The sequence below is a fragment of the Sceloporus undulatus genome, chromosome 4 (genome assembly GCF_019175285.1).
Source record: "Sceloporus undulatus isolate JIND9_A2432 ecotype Alabama chromosome 4, SceUnd_v1.1, whole genome shotgun sequence".
Taxonomy (NCBI): domain Eukaryota; kingdom Metazoa; phylum Chordata; class Lepidosauria; order Squamata; family Phrynosomatidae; genus Sceloporus; species Sceloporus undulatus.
The window spans coordinates 90,896,772-90,916,461 of record NC_056525.1 but is presented as its reverse complement, the minus strand read 5'-3'; the positions used below and the strand labels follow the sequence as shown (position 1 = coordinate 90,916,461).

Below are 19,690 nucleotides of genomic sequence, written 5' to 3'. Positions count from 1 at the left end.
CTTTTTAAAAACTGCAGCTATAATAGTAATTTGCTATCAAAGCCCCCTTAGACAGTAACTGTGATTAACTACTTTTGAAAGTAATGAATTATGTTTTGTGTAAGCAGCCATGGGTTTCCATTGGGAGAAAGGCAAGACAGAAATTAGCTAATTAGTTAAAGAACAAATAAATAAAATAAAATTAATTTTCCAAACTCTGACAGGTCAGTACTGATCCTGGGTGGTGGCTGTATACCTGGCCCATTCATCCATTCCTCCGGAACAGAGTTGGCAAATGTTGTTTTTGGCCATTCTAAACTCCAAAGAGTGAGGGGGCTCAGCCTGGATCAGAGAATGGAGCCATGAAGGTAAAGCACATGTAACAGCAGGACTCTCCTCCATTTACTCTTCATCTACATCATCATGTTATCCTTTCCCCAATAAACTTGACTCTACATTGTAAAGTATGGTGCAACCAAAACATAGATAATCTGTAATCCTGCATGTGCAATTGTATGCTGGGGCAAAACACAATAGCCTAAAGTCCTGGTACACATGCACTGGCTAAAAAAATTAAAGCAATTGGTGGGTCAACAGGGGAAAAGTGTTACTGGGCAAGAAAGCCCTTTCCTTTCACCCTGCAGGACCCCCTGTGGGCACATTAAATTCAAAGAATGTTGCAGGCATTTACTCCAAGAATTCTGGAAACCTGGAGCAACTTCTGCAATCTGTACATCACATTTTGGCAACTGGGCCATTGATCAAGTAGGCTTCTCACTCCTGGTCATTTGAGAATCATAGGGTGCCTCCAGATGTGCTCCTACCTCTTACAATTAAAAAAGCATTGTGTATTCTTCTGTCTTTCTGCTTTTCCTAATCCACTGGGGGCGGGAGGGGGAGATGGGAGACTCAATGAGAAAGTTGCAAATGGAAGGCTAAAGCCTTTGGATCCCCTGTAAATATTTGTGAATGAAATGCTGCCATTACATGGTAAAAGCCTTGTCTTGAGGCATCCTTGCTTCATCATCATTAGATTTTTTGTGATTAACCTAATCTAACTATGCTTTGAAACTGCATGGAAATGTGGAAGTAGCAAAGGTTCAATCAAATCAGCTTCAGCATATGTTATCTCCACAGCATTCCCCACAGGAGTGTAGCTACACCCTGTGGAATTCTGGATAAATACCAAATAATTAATATTTACAAAGTGGTGCTTTCTACAGCAATAATATTTAATCTCCTGATCAAAATGGCTAAGTAAGGAGAGTGGGGAAACAAAAAATAAAGGAATCACAGCAGTAAAATTATTAGCACTTCAAATACTAGGAAAGGACAACGGCAGTGTTAAAATTGTCACTTATAGAAGGAGAAAATAAAATATCTAGTAAGTCTATCTAAGAAAGGAGTCACAGGGAATCAGTGCCCTCTCTACAGAAGCTCTGCTCTGTGCTAGGTTTATCCAAATTATTCTCATTTCTGTATGTAGAGAGATCTTGTAGCATCTTTTAGACTAAATGAAAGAAAGAAGTTGGCAGCATGAGCTTTCATAGACTTAGGTCTACTTCCTCAGATGAATTTGGTCCAAATACATCTGAGGAAGTAGACTTAAGTCTATGAAAGCTCATGCTGCCAAATTCCTTCTTTCAGTTATTCTCTCTAAATACTGATTCCACAGAATAACACAGCTATATCTTTGTTCTCATATCAGTGATGGAGGGAACAGGCAACTGAAGCAACAGTCCCTGACTGCTATGTCAGTTGGACAGGAAATCTGCTCAACATTTTAGTCAGAATTTCAAAGGAATTGTCCTTTCAGGGATGGGGATCAGAATCTAGGACAGCTCCTTTAAGGTCTGGACTAAACTAACCACTTTATGGATATAGGGCGGGTTACAAACCGCCATTAAAGTACAGACTCAGTCCGTACTAGGGTTAGGAAGGTGTGGTGCTTCCGCACCCCCCTAACCCTAGTACGGACTGAGTCCGTACAAAATGGCGGCTCCCCTTCCACAAGGGGGCCGCCATGACGACGTAACGACCACACCGCCTCTACACGGGGTGGCGCAGACGTGACATCATCGGTCCGCACCAGGGCGCCTAGGGTGCCCTTTCCGTGGACCAGGAAGGAGCTCCGTTTTGGAGCTCCTTCCTGGTTTGCGGCGGCGCTTTGCTTCGCTGGGTGCAGCCTTCAGATGGCTGCGCCCAGCGAAGCAATGGAGAAAGGGGCCAAGCGGCCCCTTTCTCCTTCTCCCCGCCGCTGCGAGGTGTCCTTGGGGCTTGAAGCCCCAGGGACACCCCTTTTCAGGCTGCGGGGAAGCGGCGTTTTGCCGCTTCCCTGCAGCCTGAAAAGCGGAGGATCGGGGCCTCAGCGGCTGCCGTTCTGACAGCTGAGACCCCGATACACCGGGGAAAGGGGCGGGTGCAGCTATAACCCGCCTAGGAGACACCAGCTCCTGTCAGTCTAGAATAAGGAGTACAGCAAAACATTTTCCCAGTGCCTTCAGGCTTGACATTGTGTAGGGAAAGGTGATAACCAGCACTTTCAACGGTGGTTAGGCCTGGCATCCCCTGACACATCCACCCAATATGATGGCAAACAAAAGGGTCTCCTGCATAATAGCCTAGATGAAGAAGGCTACTAAAACAATTGACCTCCTTTGTCAACTCAGATTAAACACAATTTTGGCTTCTTTCTTTCATTCTGTCTGCTTTACTATATCACAAATGTTATCAATCAGCCTGCCTATAAGTTTTTTCCAGGATCAACATCAAAGCTATGTGAAGTCGAAGGCTTTCATGGCCAGCATCCATAGTTTTTTGCGGGTTTTCGGGCTATATGGCCATGTTCTGGAAGAATTTCTTCCTGACGTTTCGCCAGCATCTGTGACTGGCATCAGAGCATTCTCTGAAGATACCAGCCACAGATGGTGGTGAAACGTCAGGAAGAAACTCTTCTAGAACATGGCCACACAGCCTGAAAAACCCACAAAAAACTATCAAAGCTATGTCTTCTCTCATTATATACATTATCTTACTGCATGGACTAATCAAAGTAAGACTGTTTTGTTCTGCGTTCAATAATAACAGAAACATTTGCACTCACTAATTGCTAGTTTGCATTTTATTCTCTAAGAGTTCAAGCACAACATATATTTATGGTAACTTCAGTTTGTTAGGTTTTTCTACATCCACTCTTCCTGTATCACTCTAACCTGCAGCCATTTTCTTCTTTTCTCTCTCTATTCCATTAGATCCTGTGTTTGAATATGCGAAAATAATTTATAAGTGAAGCTAGTTTTATAGGTTTTACCAAGAAAACTATTCTTGTTTCTTTCTCAGATAGACCCTCTGCATGTGTGCATGAGCATGAGATTGGTTGTTGTTCACCTTCTCCATTGCCAATTTGATTAGTCTGAGAGATCTAGTGTTATCTCTCACATTTCCCAAGCATGCTGAATTCCAGTCTCCTGACTTGATTTTAATGAGGAGATAAAACAGGAGATGACAAAAATTACACCTGCCATAACAGAATGCTTCCTTACATCAGTAGTCTACAAGGGTACTACAAACATTTTATGCAAGCTTTGTTTAGACTCTTTCTGGACAAGAAACAATAGTTTATTTTTAAGTCAGAAAGGGTTCTTTCACTTCAAGCCAAAAATGCAAGCTTAATTATGCACTGAAATGTGTGAAAATAATTTTATTCAAATTAAAAAGTTTTATTTCTGGGATGATGACAAAAAGGTTGGAGATGCTTCTTCTAGTTAAATATTCTTGCTAAGAATTTCATTTCGTTTAATATTCCAAGGTTAATATAAATGATACAAATGGTGATAAAATGAAATTTCCTTACAAATGGTAATAAAATGAAATTACTGTGCCATTTGTAACTGTGGATATTAAAAAATGTTATGGCCCCTGCGACTGTTGAATACTGCATGGGATAATACTAGGAAAAAGCAATACAGATCTTCCTCCCTTTAGATTTTGTAATTTATTTATTGTTTTGGCTGCTATCATACTGCTGGCATTAGAACTGAAGAATAACTGTAGCACTGTGGGAGTAAGACTTTAAAAATAACAAGCACCAAAGATATGGCAAGTTATTACACACAGAACTGTCATAAGAAACAGAACACCTCAACAGAACTGTCTACAAAGTGTTTAAGGTTAGTTACATTTTGTGTTGTGCTATAACTACTGGTGCTTAGAAAGCAAGATATTTATGATTAGTAGGCTGGCTAGTATTGGATGTAACAAACATCTTGAGGGAAACTATAGCAGTGCATTCCTATTTATGCCTACTGAAAAATAAACCTAAATTGAGTTTAATGAGGACTTTCATCAAAGTAAAAGTAAAAGTAAATTGTACAAGGGTGAGTAGCTGGTTTGCATGGAGAGCCAGTCATTGAACTATGGACTCTGGAGACCAGCGTTCAAATCTTGGGTTGGCCATGAAAACTCACTGGGTGACCTTGAGAAAGTCACACTCTCTCAGTGTCAGAGGATGACAATGACAAACCCAGTCTGAAAAAACACACCAAGAAAACCCCGTGATAGGTTTGCTTTAGGATCGCCATGAGTTGGAAATGACTTGAAGGCACACAAAAGCAACTTATTTTAATGCCAGGGCAGATGGAGTCAGCATTTTGGCCATACACCTGACATCATGAGCATGCCACCCCTCTCTGGCATTATAGGCTGACTGGCTACAACTGGTACTTGCAAGTGGGACTTTCAACTAGAGAGCAGAACTCTATGAAGACCGCCCCAGTCTTAGGACTAAGCTAGCTCAACTTATCTCTCACAGGGTTTTCTATGCAAGATTTGTTCAGAGGGGGTTTGCAATTGCATGCCTCTGAGCCTAATCTGCACTGCAGAAATCATACTATTTGACACCGCTTTAATTGCCATAGCTCAGTGTTATGGAATGGAATCCTAGGATCTGTAGTTTGTTGTGGCACCAGAGTTCTCTGACAGAGAAGGCTAAATATCTCACAAAACTACAAATTCCAGAATTCCATAGTATTGAGCCATTGCAATTAAATCAGTGTCAAATTGCATTATTTCTGCAGTGCAGATTAGACCTGAGACTATGACTGGTCTAAAGTCACTGAGTGGATTTCCGTGGCTGAGCTAGGATTTTAACCCTAATCTTCCAGAAACCTAGTCAAATACTCTAACTGCTACACCACACTAGCTCCCTGGTTTTTTAATACTAGATACTGTCTGCCTCTATTCCCGAAAATAGCATTACCTTACAAAATATTTTACTCACCATTATGGGTAAAATTGTAATTATATTTATACTTTTCCATCATTCTGTCTCACACACATGCATTTCTTTTCCAGATAAATCCCAACAGACTAAAAGTCTTATCACAAATGTAAGGAGCCATCTTCCAGAGGGTAATAGGAATTGGCATTTACTGACTGTACCTTAGCTAGCAGCAGTAAATTGTATGAGAAACAGAGCTGAGAATGCCTTGAGAAACAGTAGATTAGTTTTCAATCTGTAATTTTCATGTTGGCATCTTAAACACTATTAGAAAAACCAGAAGGATCTATCAGAGTCCAATCCTACACACACTTACCTGGAGATAAATCTTATTTAACACAGTAGGACTCCTAAGTAGACACCCTGTCACAAACTTAGCAATGAATATTATACAACACATCAGGGCTGTATAGAAGAAGACTAGGAATGAGAATGGCAGTGATGAAAGAACCAGATAAGATTTTAAAGAGTAAAGATATAAAACTGAGCACTAAACTTAGAATAATCCAGTCCACTGTATTTCTCATCGCCGTGTACAGATGTGAGAGCTGTACAGTGAAGAAAGTGGTTAAAAAGAAAATCAATTCATTTGAAATGTGGTGCTGGAGAGGAGTCCTGGGAATATTGTGGACAGCCAAAAAAGTAAACAAATGGGCTCTTGACCAGACCAAACCTGAACTCTCTTTGGAAGTCAAGATGATTAAATTGAGGCTGTTATACTTTGGCCACATGATGGGAATGCATGAATAATTGAAAAAGACAATAATGCTAGGAAAGACAAAAAGCAAGAAAGAGAGGAAGATGGATAGATTCAATCAGGGAGGCCACAGGCCTGAATCTATCAGAGGAGAGCAGTGGAGGATAGAGGGTCTTGGAGATGTCTCATCCACAGGGTCTCCAAGAGTTGAGGTCAACTTGAGGGCAGTTAACAACAACAATAACAGCAGCAGCAACAACAACAACAACAACAGGGTTATCCATGGCCTGTAGGCAATGTCCATTTTACAGAGAACTCTGCAGCCTGCACCCAACCCTGCTGCAAAATTCTCTCCTTACTTCTTGCCAAATTTTGCTGTCACTGTGCTGGAGAAGACCACACATAAGGAGAATCATGCCCATACATTGTTTTCCCTGCTTAAATTTCACTCTCACCTGCCCACTAAACCATTCATTTGTTAAGGTAGTGTAAGCATGAGTTACCTGGGGAACACATTCCCTGCGGGCAAAGCTTTAAATCTCACAGCTCCCCTCCTCCCATGCCCAGCTCATTGGTCTGGAGACAGGGGACATCCAACGTAACCTTAGCACAGAGTAGGGAGCATTAAAACCTCCCCATCCCTACAGTTTCAGATGCAGAGATGTGTGTGTGTGTGTGTGTGTGTGTGTGAGAGAGAGAGAGAGAGAGAAGAGAGAGAGAGAAGGGGTGAATACCAGACCTGCCTGTGCACCAGCATCTGAAAACCAGACAACTCCTGGCATATGACCCTGAACCCAGAGCCCATCATTTAGTTTTTACAGACAAAAATGTATTGCCATATTTTGCCATAAGGAGTAGCAAATCTAAAATCATTTGATACTACAGTGGGCCCCTGGTATCCACTGGGGTTTGGTTCCAAGATTCCCCCATGGATACCGAAATCTGGGGATGCTCGGGTCCCATTAAATATAATGGCAGAGTAAATGGTGCCCCTTATGTAAAATGCCAAAATCATGGTTGACTTTTGGGAATTTATATATATATTTAATATTTTCAAACCATGGATCACTGAATCAGTGGATAAGAAGGGCTGACTTCATTATTTGACCACAATTCACTTGCTACTTATTTTTGTCTTCCTCACACTCCTACAAATAAGGTAGATATGGTTGTTTCCTATAAGGCAGGGGTTCCCAATCCATGCTCTGCATAAGAATATATTCTTATATATATCTCTACACACCATTAACCTATAAGACATAGGGTAGGCCTCTTAGGGGCTCCACCATAGATATAAGGACTCAGTGAGTCAAAATGTTGGGAAACATAGTTTTTTGTGGGTTATTCCGGCTATGTGGCCCCTGCTCTAAGGTATCATAAGGTTTAGTGGAATTTAGCAAGAGGTTACAACTTCATTCTTTTGGATATGGGCATTAAATTCATAATCTAGAGAAAACAATTGAATACCAGACATAAAACTGTGACCATCAGTCCCTCACATGTGAAACTTACGCTTATTCCCCTTAGAGACTGAGCCAGTATTGTCCTGCCTTTCTTCATCACACTGAGAAACAGCAATCTTCATTCTGTATGAGATATCATCAGCTGGCTTCTCCGCTGCAGTCTTTGTGTAGAAGGAGCAAATAGGCCATTGGGCCATTAGGTTCCTTAATCTTGAGTTTTTAAAACATTATGGAATGATTTTAAATCCTTAACATCTATCCTTCTTGAGTCTTTCCTGAAGGAGGGAGAAGCAAGCAACCCCTTTCTTGATTCACTACGGCAAAAACATCTTTAAACAAGCACCATAGCAACCAGGTCCATTATGACTGAGAGGACTGGACTCCAACACATGCTCATTTATAGGAAAGGTGAAGAATGTGTGACTCTTCAGCTGCTGTTGTAGTGCCATTATTAGCCACAGCCAGTGTAGCCAATGCTGGGAGTTGATGTGAGCTTTAGTCCAGGAATGTCTTGAGAACCATACATTCTCCCAACTCCACAAGCCAGGTCACATCTCTAACTGGACACCAGCAAAGGACAGGAAAGAAACCAAATTAATGTTCCATTTAAGGACAAGGAATTCTATTAGTGGAAGGGAAGTATGTCTTGCCCCCATATATTGGTCAGGGATCTAAGATCTTCCAAAGCCGTATAGGTTTCAGAGCCTGGAGAATTTACTTTTGAGGGCTGTTGGCTGGAGGTCCTGAGATGTGCAATTCAAAAAGGTAACTTTTCCAAATTCTGGAAGGTGTGTGTGAATACAAACACATTATTATAATCTATTTCAATATGCCTTGAGGATAATAATACATATGAGAGGTGCAGGGTTCACACTACTGATCATATTTTCTGCAAAGTGGAATTGGATTTCTATTATGGTTTTTAATATTTGACTTTGGCAGCTGCCCTGACAATTGAGCTTGAGGGTTCTCCCTCTCAATTCCAATCTTCCTTAGTATCTGGGGCTGCCTCTGCCATTATACCCATCCTGCTCTCCTCTTCAGCCTGCTCCAAACTTCAGTATTATATGTAGTTTAATAAGAAATATTATATATAGCCATGTATATGCTTACTCTGTGTAACTGAAATATTTCTTAACTCAGATATCATACCTAGTTTAATGACAAAGATTCTCTACATAGTTGCATATATCATAAATATGTCTTGACATTGTCACTATAAGTTTTGCATAAATATAAACATCTTTGTTTAACAATAAGCAGTTGTAGTTGTAAGCTGGTTTACTAAACTATTTGCGTGCTGTTTGTTTGGCAAACATAACTAAAATATAATCAAAACAATTGCCATTTCATAAATTAAATTGTCATTTGGGGCACAGGTAGGCAAATAAAACCAAACAGGTAAGGTAGGTTGTAGGCCTTTCAAAATGTTGTTGTTGTGTGCCTTTGAGTCATTTCTGACCTTCATATGGGGTTTTCTTGGCAAGATTTGTTCAAAGGAGGGTTGCCTTGCCACAGCCTTCCCCTGAGGCTGAGAGCATGTGACTTGTCCAAGGTTACCCAGTGGGTTTCCATGGCCACGCCAGCTCTCTAGGGGAACATATGTCAAATTGTTGTGGTTGTGTACTTACAAGTCATTTCCCACTTATAGTGATCCTAAGACGAACTTATCATGGAGTTTTGTTGGCAAGATTTGTTCTGAGGCTGAAAGTGTGTGACTTGCTCAAAGTCACCCAGTAGGTTTCATGGCCAAGCTGGGAATTGAACTCTGGTCTCCAGAGTTGGAGACCACTGCTCAAACCACTACACCACACTGATTCATATATGTCAAATAGAGGAATATAAATAGTTATACAAAACCAGAAATCTACCCAGTGCTTTACAGGGCAATATAAAAACCAGTTTCTAGTCCTGTGGCATGTACCAGCTACACCAAAAGCAGAATTACACTATCTCAGTCTCAGAGGATGGCAATGGCAAACCCCCTGTGAAGAATCTTGCCAAGAACCTCATAGAGGTTCACTTTAGGGTTGTCATAAAATGTCTTAGAGGCACATAACAATAACAACAAACAAAATCCAAACAATAAAAATAAAATCTGAAATCCAAAACACTTTTGGTCCCAAGTATTTCAGCGAAGGGAGACTCAACCTGTATTTATATGAGTACTGAGTTTGACTCACCATGCAAAAACTGATTTAGTGGGTCTATTCCAGTTGAGATCAACCCACAGTATTCAGGCTTTTGACTGAAACAGGTGTTAAAGACTTGTGTAAGGTAGGCTGTTTTCCATGCATCTACTCTCATACCAGCTGCCACCTTTCTATTCATCCTGAGTTTGAAATGAGGTGCCCCCCCATCTTTATCCTTTAAAAGGAGAGAAGGATAAAGGGATGAGAATAGCTGGAATCCTATTGGTTGGAGCAGGAGGCATGTGGCTTGGTCCAGATGTTATTGTACTGTAGCCTCCAGTGTTCCTCACCACTAGCTTAACTATGCTAAGGTAGCAGGGGGATTCTGGGACTTGCAGTCCACCACATATTGGAAGGTTGAAGGATTGGAATTCACATCCCTGCCCAATCAGAACAGATTTACAGAATCAAATGTTAAATGGCAGTGCAACACTAGAGTTAAGAAAGGACGGAGGGTTTAAACCAAGGACTTCATGGAAAGGATTTGAATGAAGAGGGACAAGAGGAGAGACCATGTTAGTGGCCTGGGAGATCTGTGATGAACTGGAAACATAACATGAGATTTTTCATTTTAATTATTGGAAGACTTTCAAATGTTACTGAGGATGGTAAAACTGGAATAGCAAAGGTTTCAGCAGAGTTTTAAAAAGGTAATTTTTGGACTACAAACCTAGGTACCCCATGCTGTCTGGAGATGGCCATGATAGTTGGGGGATTCTGGAAGCTATACTCCAAAAAGTAACTTTCCCGACTATTGAGTTCAGGTAGAGGCACATCAAGATAAAAGAGCAGAGTAATTGGAGGGGAGTGCTATCACGCTACTTTGTATTCAGTGTTCTCTTTTTCTTCCTGTACTTGCCAGAAAAAAATACATCCATCTCACTGAATTTGTCCACTGCACTGAGGACAAAGTTGTTATTCTTTTTTTTATCCTGATCAAGGTGCTTGCATTTTATAATAGGGACAGGAAACAGTTGACCTTCCACAGGTTTTTGTCCAGCTCCTTGAAGTCTCAACTGGCCTGGCCAGGGAGGCTACCGCCCAAAATATCTCGAGGGCCTACAGTTCTCCCTCCTTTCTCTCTCTCGCTCTCTCTTTTAATGTTCACACATTCATGATGATAAGCTATGGGGTCATATCATGGATGAAGACAACCAGTAAATTCGGAATTTTGGAGAATGTCAGTAATGCCTGTACTGGAAGCAATATAGGTAAGCTTTACACCTAAAATGTAATACACAGCCTAAACCACAAGCACAGGTCTTACTCATGACACATCCGGTAAGACACTACTAAGACAAGAAACTAGGAGAGATGAATGACTCACTTAGGTAATACTAAAAGCCTGATGGAATTAAGATTCTTAACTGCTGACTGACAGACAACAGAAGGACAATAAGCTGTTTAACAGGGCTAATGTGAGTTAACTGTTGAATATGCATAAATATCCATGACTGTGCCCACTCATTATAAAATCACAAAGAATGAGTAACAGATCTTGCACATTCCTCTGTCAATATGAAAATAACCACCAATGTACACTGTCAAATATGCACTCTTCAAAGATGCTCCAAAGAAGACTTATTTAACAGGAATATTTGATAAGCCAGTTTTGTACACCATTTATATTTGCCACATCACAATGTGAATGTACAGAATCACATCTGCGTGTGCATGTTCTCCATTCACCTCTAGCAACGTATGATTTTAAAATGTTTTAAATTCATAATTGTGCTCATGCTGCTGCCAGGGTAAGTGTTGTGAGAGAGGAGTGGTTAGGCCCCCCCTTCTCCCCTGCAATCCCTTGTCCATTTTGAAAACATAGGCAGAAAAGGCCTTATCTTTTGAAAAAGGGAAGAATTGATTTCCTACAGCTTCTTTGCACTCCATTTAAATTCCTTCTAGGTCCTGAAGCCTAGTTTATAGTTATATCCAGAAAGAGCAGCTTTAGACACCACTCATGTTCCTGGGATGTAGTATCATTGGATTTTGGAATGCCTGTATTTGCATCTGCATAAATAATGAGAATATCTTGGAGATGGGACTCAAGTCTAAACACAAAATAAATTAATACACATGGCCTGAAGCTAATTTTTTACAATAAATAATTAAATAATTTTGTGCATGAAATAAAGTTTGTGTACACTGAACAAAAACAAAGGTGTCACTATCTCAGCCACACATGGGGAAAGTTTTGATGTTTTTGTATATTTTGAGTTCCAGACAGGGGAGACTCAGCCTGCACTGTTGATGGAAAGAGTCTACTCTGATTGGGACTGACAATAGGATTTAGGTCATAGGCTTTACGAAATACAAGTTGCAGCACCTCACTTCTATTCTCATCAGCCTCTGGGAAGACCCAAAAACTACCTCACAGGATTGTTGTGAAGAGAAACTGAAGAGTGACTGTAAAGCACTGTACATATTTGGGAGTGCTATGTAAATGCTGGAAATAATAATCACAAGTAGTAACAGTGGCTGTTAGCTCTCATCCCTGAGAACCAACCACTTGAGAGTTCCCAAAGTAGCACAAATAATTCAACAAATCAAAATTTTACCCCTTGTCCACAAAAGAGGAATATCTGCCAGCCTTTTAGATTTTAACAGGATTTGGCACTCTCTTCAAAGCAGAGGAATTAGGAAAGACAGTAGAATAGTTCAGATTTGTCTGAAGCAGGGAATGCTGCACAAGAGGGCATGCTATCCATTTGGAATGTATAGTGTCAGCTGCAATGCCTCACGCTTGACTTTTGCACAATACTGTTTTGCCTGAATGACAAACAGTGGATATTGCTGCATTACGGTTGCCCAGGATGAATTAGTCATGATAAGCTCTAGGTTCAGAAACTTTTACTGTTAAAGCTTCAAGACAAGAACAAAAAAGTAAACTCTAAAGTTGGTTGTTCTGCAATACTATATATTGGTATAGAATGGCACCAATATTTCATATACATTTTGACATCTCTAATTCTTCATGAGGAAAATCCTTCCATGAGTGTTTGTGGAATGATGCACAATGACTTAATCCATAAAATTTAACAGTCCTGATGTCTGATCTTAGAAGGTGCTCATTCATAATCTTTTGGACAATGCCAGGAGTGAGAGTCTTGCAGTCTTCCAGGTGTTGTACTGCAACATCTCTTCTAGTCAGCACAGCTAATAGCTAGGAATGCTGACAGTAGCCCTCACACAACACCCAAGATTCCCTAAATGATACCTTTTTTATTCTCATCTGTTACACAGTAATGTTTAGCTGACTACAATTCCTTGTTGCTTCTTTTAAGAATGACTGTAGATGCTGAGTGACAATCTTAGCCAAATAGGCCTAATATAAAGTAAGATGGAAGTATCAGACTGCTCAGAATAAGCCCAAGGTTTACAGAAACACAGCCTTTCTTCTTGTTGTTGTTTTTTTAAAAAACTAATGCCTCCAGGGTTAGTAACCATGTTGGCCTGGAATGACCAGAAGTTAATCTCTCTCTAGGAGTGTTGCCAGCCAGCAAGGTCTGGCCTGAAGTCCACAAATCAACCATGACCTTCAAGAACCTTTTGAGATGAGTACTGGAGATGTGACAAGCTCCATTGTGGACTCACATCAGATGGTCATCTCAAGAAATACAAAGGGCAGTAGAATCAGTAAAAAGTGGGAAAACATAGAGAATAATCCTGAGTAAATACTGAAAATGTTGAGAAACTGGGTAGGAGACTGGTAGAGAGGCAGAGATAGCCAGGAGGAATAGATAGGAGCTGAACATTCAAAAATGGTTCCCTGAATCTTTCTGTAATTATGTATGTTACAGCTACCTGCTGAGATAGAAGAAAGCCTCTTTGTACTATACTGGTCAGTCATATGGCTTTTTTTTCTAGAATTCAAAGAAAAATATTCAAATTGTGTGATGGTGAAAGACCTTTAGGCAGTGGCACAGTAAAGAAAGAGACTGTGTGTGTGAGAGAGAGAAGATGTTTGATCATGAATAGTGCAAGGGAAATGATTCCAAAACTGGCTTCAAAGAATCAACAGATATATAGCAGGATGTGTTTTATGTTGTCAAGGGTTTTCCATTTAGTATGAGGGAAGAAATGCAGTCAGAAGCCATGTTGAAAAGATAACTGATAGGAATGCAACAAATCTCAACATTTTTTTAAAACAAAAACAAACAAACAAAAAACAAAAACAAAAAAGACTATCCCAGGAAAACCAGGTGACAATAGCTGACATAGAGCTATTGTCACCTGGTTTTCCTGGGATAGTCTTTTACCACATCATTTCATGTCATTTATACAAGTACCCAAATAGATGAAAACAGATTACTTTAAGACAAGCAGCCCAAGATGGTTTATTAATTTTAAATCAATATATGATCTCTCAGCTCCAACCCTCCTGGGCAAGTGAAGTTCAGTGTTCTTCTTATTATCTTAGACTGAGTTTTCCTTCTCTATTTCTTCAGCTTGGTTTCCTTCTCATCCATGGATGGCATCTTCTCCCAACAATTATTTTCTAACAAATGTACAAACCTTTCTCTCACCACCTACTCCTCCTTTCCTAAGCCTGAACTTCTTCCACCTCTCTTCCACACTGTTATAGTCCTCCTCTTGTGCCTCCTTCTATCATTAGAGTAGCTCTTCCAAAAGAAAACAAAGATATTTCTCTCTGCTCCGATACTAAACACATTATTGCATGAAAAGACCTCATAGTCAAGATGGAAGCATATTCAGACCTATCAATCTGTGTTTTGTTTATTAATTTTAGAGACATGTAGGCTGCCTTTTAGGATATAACAAATGTATAACCACAAAACATAGTAACATAACATACAGTAACTATTTTGTAGCACCTTTAAGACTAACTGAAAGAAAGAAGTTGACAGCATGAGCTTTTGTAGACTTCAGTCTAGTTCCTATATATGACATATATATGTCTGTCCATGGCTTCCACTTCACCACAAGCATCTGAGGAAGTAGACGTAAGTCTATGAAAGCTCATCCTGCCAGCTTCTTTCTTTCAGTTAGTCTCAAAGGTGCTACAAGATCTCTCTACATACTGATTCTACAAACTAACACAGCCATATCTTTGAATAAACTAACTATGGTGCCCCAGTTTTGAAAGTCCCTCCCCTTGGAGGCCCAATTGGCACCAACATTATCTCAACCTAGTACCAAATTAAAATATGACAAAACTTTAGTAAAACTAAAGACTTTAAAGTCTACTTATTTTTTATCCAGTTTTAAGGACTGTCATTTATTATAAATTAATATATAGTTAAGTTTTAAATTGTAATATATTTAAATTGTTTGAATTTATTTAAATAAAGAGATATGTTAGATAGAAAAAAGGGATGTCTCTTGTAGTCTCTAAAGATCTGGTTTGCTGCAATATTTTGGCACAGCTTCTACTCTTCTAATTCCTCTCTTCTAATGCTTTCATTTGCATCCTGTTTCTTCACCTGGTCTCAAAATATTTGACAGAAAACTAAAATCTATAAACATTTAAACTTCATCTAAGTGTACAAACACATAAAATACCTCATAAGATAAAATTTAAAGAATCATCAAAATTCAACAAATTCCACCAAAATTTATAATTAGAATTAAGAAAGTATTGTTAATTTCCACTTGCATAATCTTCTGCATTAATTTCTGACAGATAGCGAGCCAAGACAAGCACCTATTAAAGACACTGAAGTATGAGCAGATTCTTGTCTTGTTCTCAAAGATTTCACGAGTCGATGAGTTCCCTATGCACTTCCCAATAATTTTTTTAAAAGTATATTCTCAAATCATGGCCTGTCTCACAAAAAATGATTTGAAAAACAATTTATGTTACTAATAAAGGAAACAATCATTAATAGAACCAAAATTATCCATTCTTAGCCACTGAAGTCAATGGCACTGAAATTAGTTGTGATTAAGGGCCAAAACACACTGCAGAAATAATCCAGTTTGGGACCACTTTAACTGTCTTGGCTCAATGTTACAGAATTCTGGGAACTGTAGTTTTTTGAGACATTGAGCCTTCTCTGTCAGAGAAGAGCTCTGGTGCCACAACAAAATACAGTTCCCAGAATTCCCTAGCACTGAGCCTGGTGCAGTTAAAATGGTCTCAAGACGTATTATTTCTGCAGTATGTTTTGGCCCTAATTTAACCGGTTGATTTCAATGGGCCAGCTCTAAGCATGGCTAAGTCTGTTCCAAAACACAGTTGCTATTTCATTCTTTGAAATGTAAGAAACATTTTCAAAAGATGATCCTCTTCTCACAGATGAGACATTCTTAGATTTGGAGGCATATCTGAAAAAGGAACTTGGGGAAACATTTGCACATTTGAGGTGCTATAAGCAGATTTCATCATTCTCTCTGATAGCTTCTGAAAATTTAAGATCTTCATAATTAGTGTTTTCTTTTTTAAAAAAGTGTTCTGACAGATCTCCCTTGTTTTTAACCTGTTTAATATTAATCAAAATGGATAATGATGTTATCCCTTAGAACTGTGTTGCTTGGGGTTCCCTAAAGCATTATACTAATTAAAAACACTAGTAAGTGATTGACTAAGGTCACTCACTAAAAGTATGCTATCTTAATATATATATGGTTCCCTATCAGAATAACTAAAATAAAATTCTCCAAGAAATATGATCTGTTAATGCCACAGATACCTGCCAGCTCACAAAGCTCACAGTATTTGTACTTGTTTAATTCACACTTTAAATTAAGCATAACTTTCATAAGCCTTAACATAGTATGCCTAACTCTGTGTTTACGTTGATAAAATCAAATCTCATCTAAATATTAGTGTGATATAACTTTAACAGAGAAAAAAAGCCTAGTTCAATTTTAATTTGCTTATAGGTTTTTTTCCCCCATTTTCATTTTAATAAAGAGCAATCCATATAAATTTACTCCTGGTCAGTCCTTTGGCTCTACAGAATGTATATCCTTTAGTTATAAAAGACATTCTTGTTAATTGCAGGAAATACTAAAGCTTTAATATTTAGATAAACCATTTGCATTCTTTTAAACTACAAACTACCCCTCCTGGCTTTATAAAATTGTAGGGATGAAATACAGTGTCATTAAGATCAATTTGAAATTTATTACAGTCAAGAATAGGCTATAGGATATGGCATCCATACGTTCAACTACATTGGGGGGATTACATGCAAATAGGGGGTCAAGCAATGTAGTTTTAAAGCTCTGAAACCATGAACCAATAGACATCAAAAATGCAGTTTTCTGCTTGCAAGCTATACTCTACATTTTTAGTTATATCTGTACAAGATTCAGAACTATACAACCTTCTTTCTTTCTTTCTTTCTTTTTCCTTTCCACCCCCCCCCCCCCAAAAAAAACCCTTACTTCTCTGCACCATGACACAGTATGAAGGCCAGAAGAAATATTCTCAGTACACCTGCTATGGATGTCTTTTACTTCATTGGTAATTCAATCTCAAAAAATTCAACGCAATATTTATCTTAATACCATAACATGGGAGGGATGCTCCCTTTACCTTAAAATTGGTGAAATAAAAGAAAACCCTCCCCCAATAAATGCACCCCCAAAGGCCCATTGGGGTGAAATATGTTCTGCATTTCAACCACACATGCATGTTTTAATGTATCACTGTGAGTGTCTTTTGATACTTAGAAGGCCATGATATTTTACATGCAGTCACATCCATTTCATTATAGCAAACCTCCAAGCTACAAGGGAGTAATATTCCATGGTCATAACCAGTGCAAACTAAAGGGCTGTAGGATTGCTATGTTTTAAACAGAGATCACAAATAGTACAATAAAAGATACAATCCATAAAGATTCTAATAATCCTTTAGTTTTACATGCTTCAGTCCTTCCAGTCTATAGGTGCATACCTTTGAAAGTATTAAGCATCAGAACAGAATCCTTCTCTAATAAAGGATTAAGAAAATTACATTTGAATGCAGTTTTATGTAACAGCTTTCTCTTTTCAAAATAGGAAAAGTGGCAATGGTTTTCTTTTCTAGACAGCAAAGCTCCATCCAAGTGCATCTTCTTCATGTAACCCCCCCCCTCCATCCCTTCCACCTCCCAGATCCATTATGCAAATATTCTTCTCATTTCTTTATTTGCTTCAGAATAGTTCTGCAGGCCATGAACTGCTGGATTTTTTTTCCAACATGAAAAGAGATCTGCATGAATAAAACATGTACAGATCTTCTGCTGCATGGAGAGAAGCGAGAATTTGATCACGAGAGATGGTATCTGGCAAGGCACTTAGTCCCATCCAAGTTAGGATTTTTTAAAATAAAATCATCATAATCTTGCACTCAGAATTGACAAGGAAAGATCCTGCATTCAGCATCCTACAGCATCTGCCCTCCAACAACCAGCATCAGAAATGAAGCCATAATCAGAGCCGAACCTACCTTCCATCATGGTGGCAGAATATCATTCCTCAGTTTCCACAGAGCCTGGGGGAAAATTAATAATAATGATGATGATAATAATACAGGAAACTACTATCCAAGGGTACCAGATGCTTAATGCAAGCCTTCAAAATTTAGGGCCTGAGATACATGGCTGGGGCAGCTGTCATAGCAAAAAAGAAGGACATGTAAAAAAATAAAACAAAAATGGACGGAGAGCATGCTAAGGCAAAAGGCAGGCCATGGATGCTGCTGTAGCTGTATCACCTACAGGATCACAGAAGGATGCTGAAGGGAGGGAGGGAGAAAAAGAGAAAAGGAGGGGTGGAGGGAGCTGGTTTAGCTCACACGCCTGCTGCTAGCATCTCAGCCAATCCCTCCAGCTTTCTATCTCGTCACATGGTAGCTTGCTTGCATCTCCTGACACAATACCCCTGGAGAACACAGGAACCTATCCCCCCCCCCCTTTTTTTTCTTCTTCTTCCCCCAGCTTCAACACACAGAGAGAATTTCTGTATCTTGTGATGCATTTCCTCCCTCTCTCTCTTTCAGTGTAATCTTCTTGCAGCATCTGGGTGACCAAGATGAATGATCACCAAGCCCTGTCAGATTAGCAGAGAGAGAGAGAGAGAGAGAGAGAGAGAATGCTCTGCTGTGAAATCTGCATGTAAACAGGGAGGGAAAGGGTAGTGGTAGAGGAATGGATTGAAAGAGATTTGCTTTTGTGGTTGGTTAGGTTTTGGAAAGCAAAAACTAAAATCACACCTACAGCCAAGGCGGATGCCAGGCTAGGAATTCTGCTGGCACAGTTCTGTGCACAGAGAGAAAGACATGGAGCTGCATTCTTTCTCTCTCAGGGAGCCAGGATGTCAGTCTGCATCCACACTGCAGAAATAATCTGGTTTGACACCACTTTAACTTTCATGGCTCCATGCTATGGAATTCTTGGGATTGTCATTTGCTGTGGCACCAGAGCTTTGCTTTGCCTGTAGTTGTATGTAGCTTTGCTCTGGTGCCACAAACAAATGACAATCCCCAGAATTCTATAGCATGGAGCCATGATAGTTAAAGTGATGTCAAACTGAATTATTTGTGCAGTGTGGATGCAAACTGACATCCTGACCTCATTTCATTCCCTCCTCTCTCTCTCTCTCTCTTTCTTTCTTTCTGCTCCCACCATCCTCCATTCTTAGCCATACAAGGACAAAATCCATCAGCCTGACATCGCATCAGAAACGATGGTCTTCAGAAGTGAAGATGCCGGAGCCATTTCAGCAAGAGCATCTTCCCAGCACGCTTGGGAATTCATTTTTGCTGGAAGTGCATCTGTGCCAAAGGCCAACCAGGACTTGCCAGGAACAAGGAGGGGAAACAAAAGGCCTACAGACCCCAGGGACCTCTAGATCAGCAGCCTCAGTAATGCAGGACAGAGGGGGCAGGGAGCACCCAAAGCCCTGGAACCAGGCTGCAGCTGTTTTTCTTTCTTTTTTTGCTTCCACACACACACACAGTGCAATGCACACAAGCACCCTCCTAGCAAGCCACAGCAGCAGGGGGATTCCCAGCGTCAGCTGTCATTTCAGACAATGCAGTGTCAGCCCTAGGGGTTTTTACTTTCCTTCCTTCATCATCCATCTTCTTCTGATAACCCCAACTCCCCCCCCCCTCGCCTCCGGCCCA

At 39.8% G+C, this 19,690-nt stretch overlaps 1 protein-coding gene across 1 annotated transcript in view; it reads right to left on the bottom strand.

Annotated features, from left to right (window-relative positions):
• Window positions 1-18,332, bottom strand: part of SGIP1 (SH3GL interacting endocytic adaptor 1) — a 134,669-nt gene extending 116,337 nt beyond the window's left edge. The window contains exon 1 of the mRNA XM_042465446.1: window positions 18,011-18,332. Within this exon, the coding sequence (XP_042321380.1) occupies window positions 18,011-18,020 (10 nt within the window). The 5' untranslated portion in view covers window positions 18,021-18,332. The remainder of the gene's footprint in view (window positions 1-18,010) is intronic.
• Between the last annotated feature and the right edge of the window lie 1,358 nt (window positions 18,333-19,690).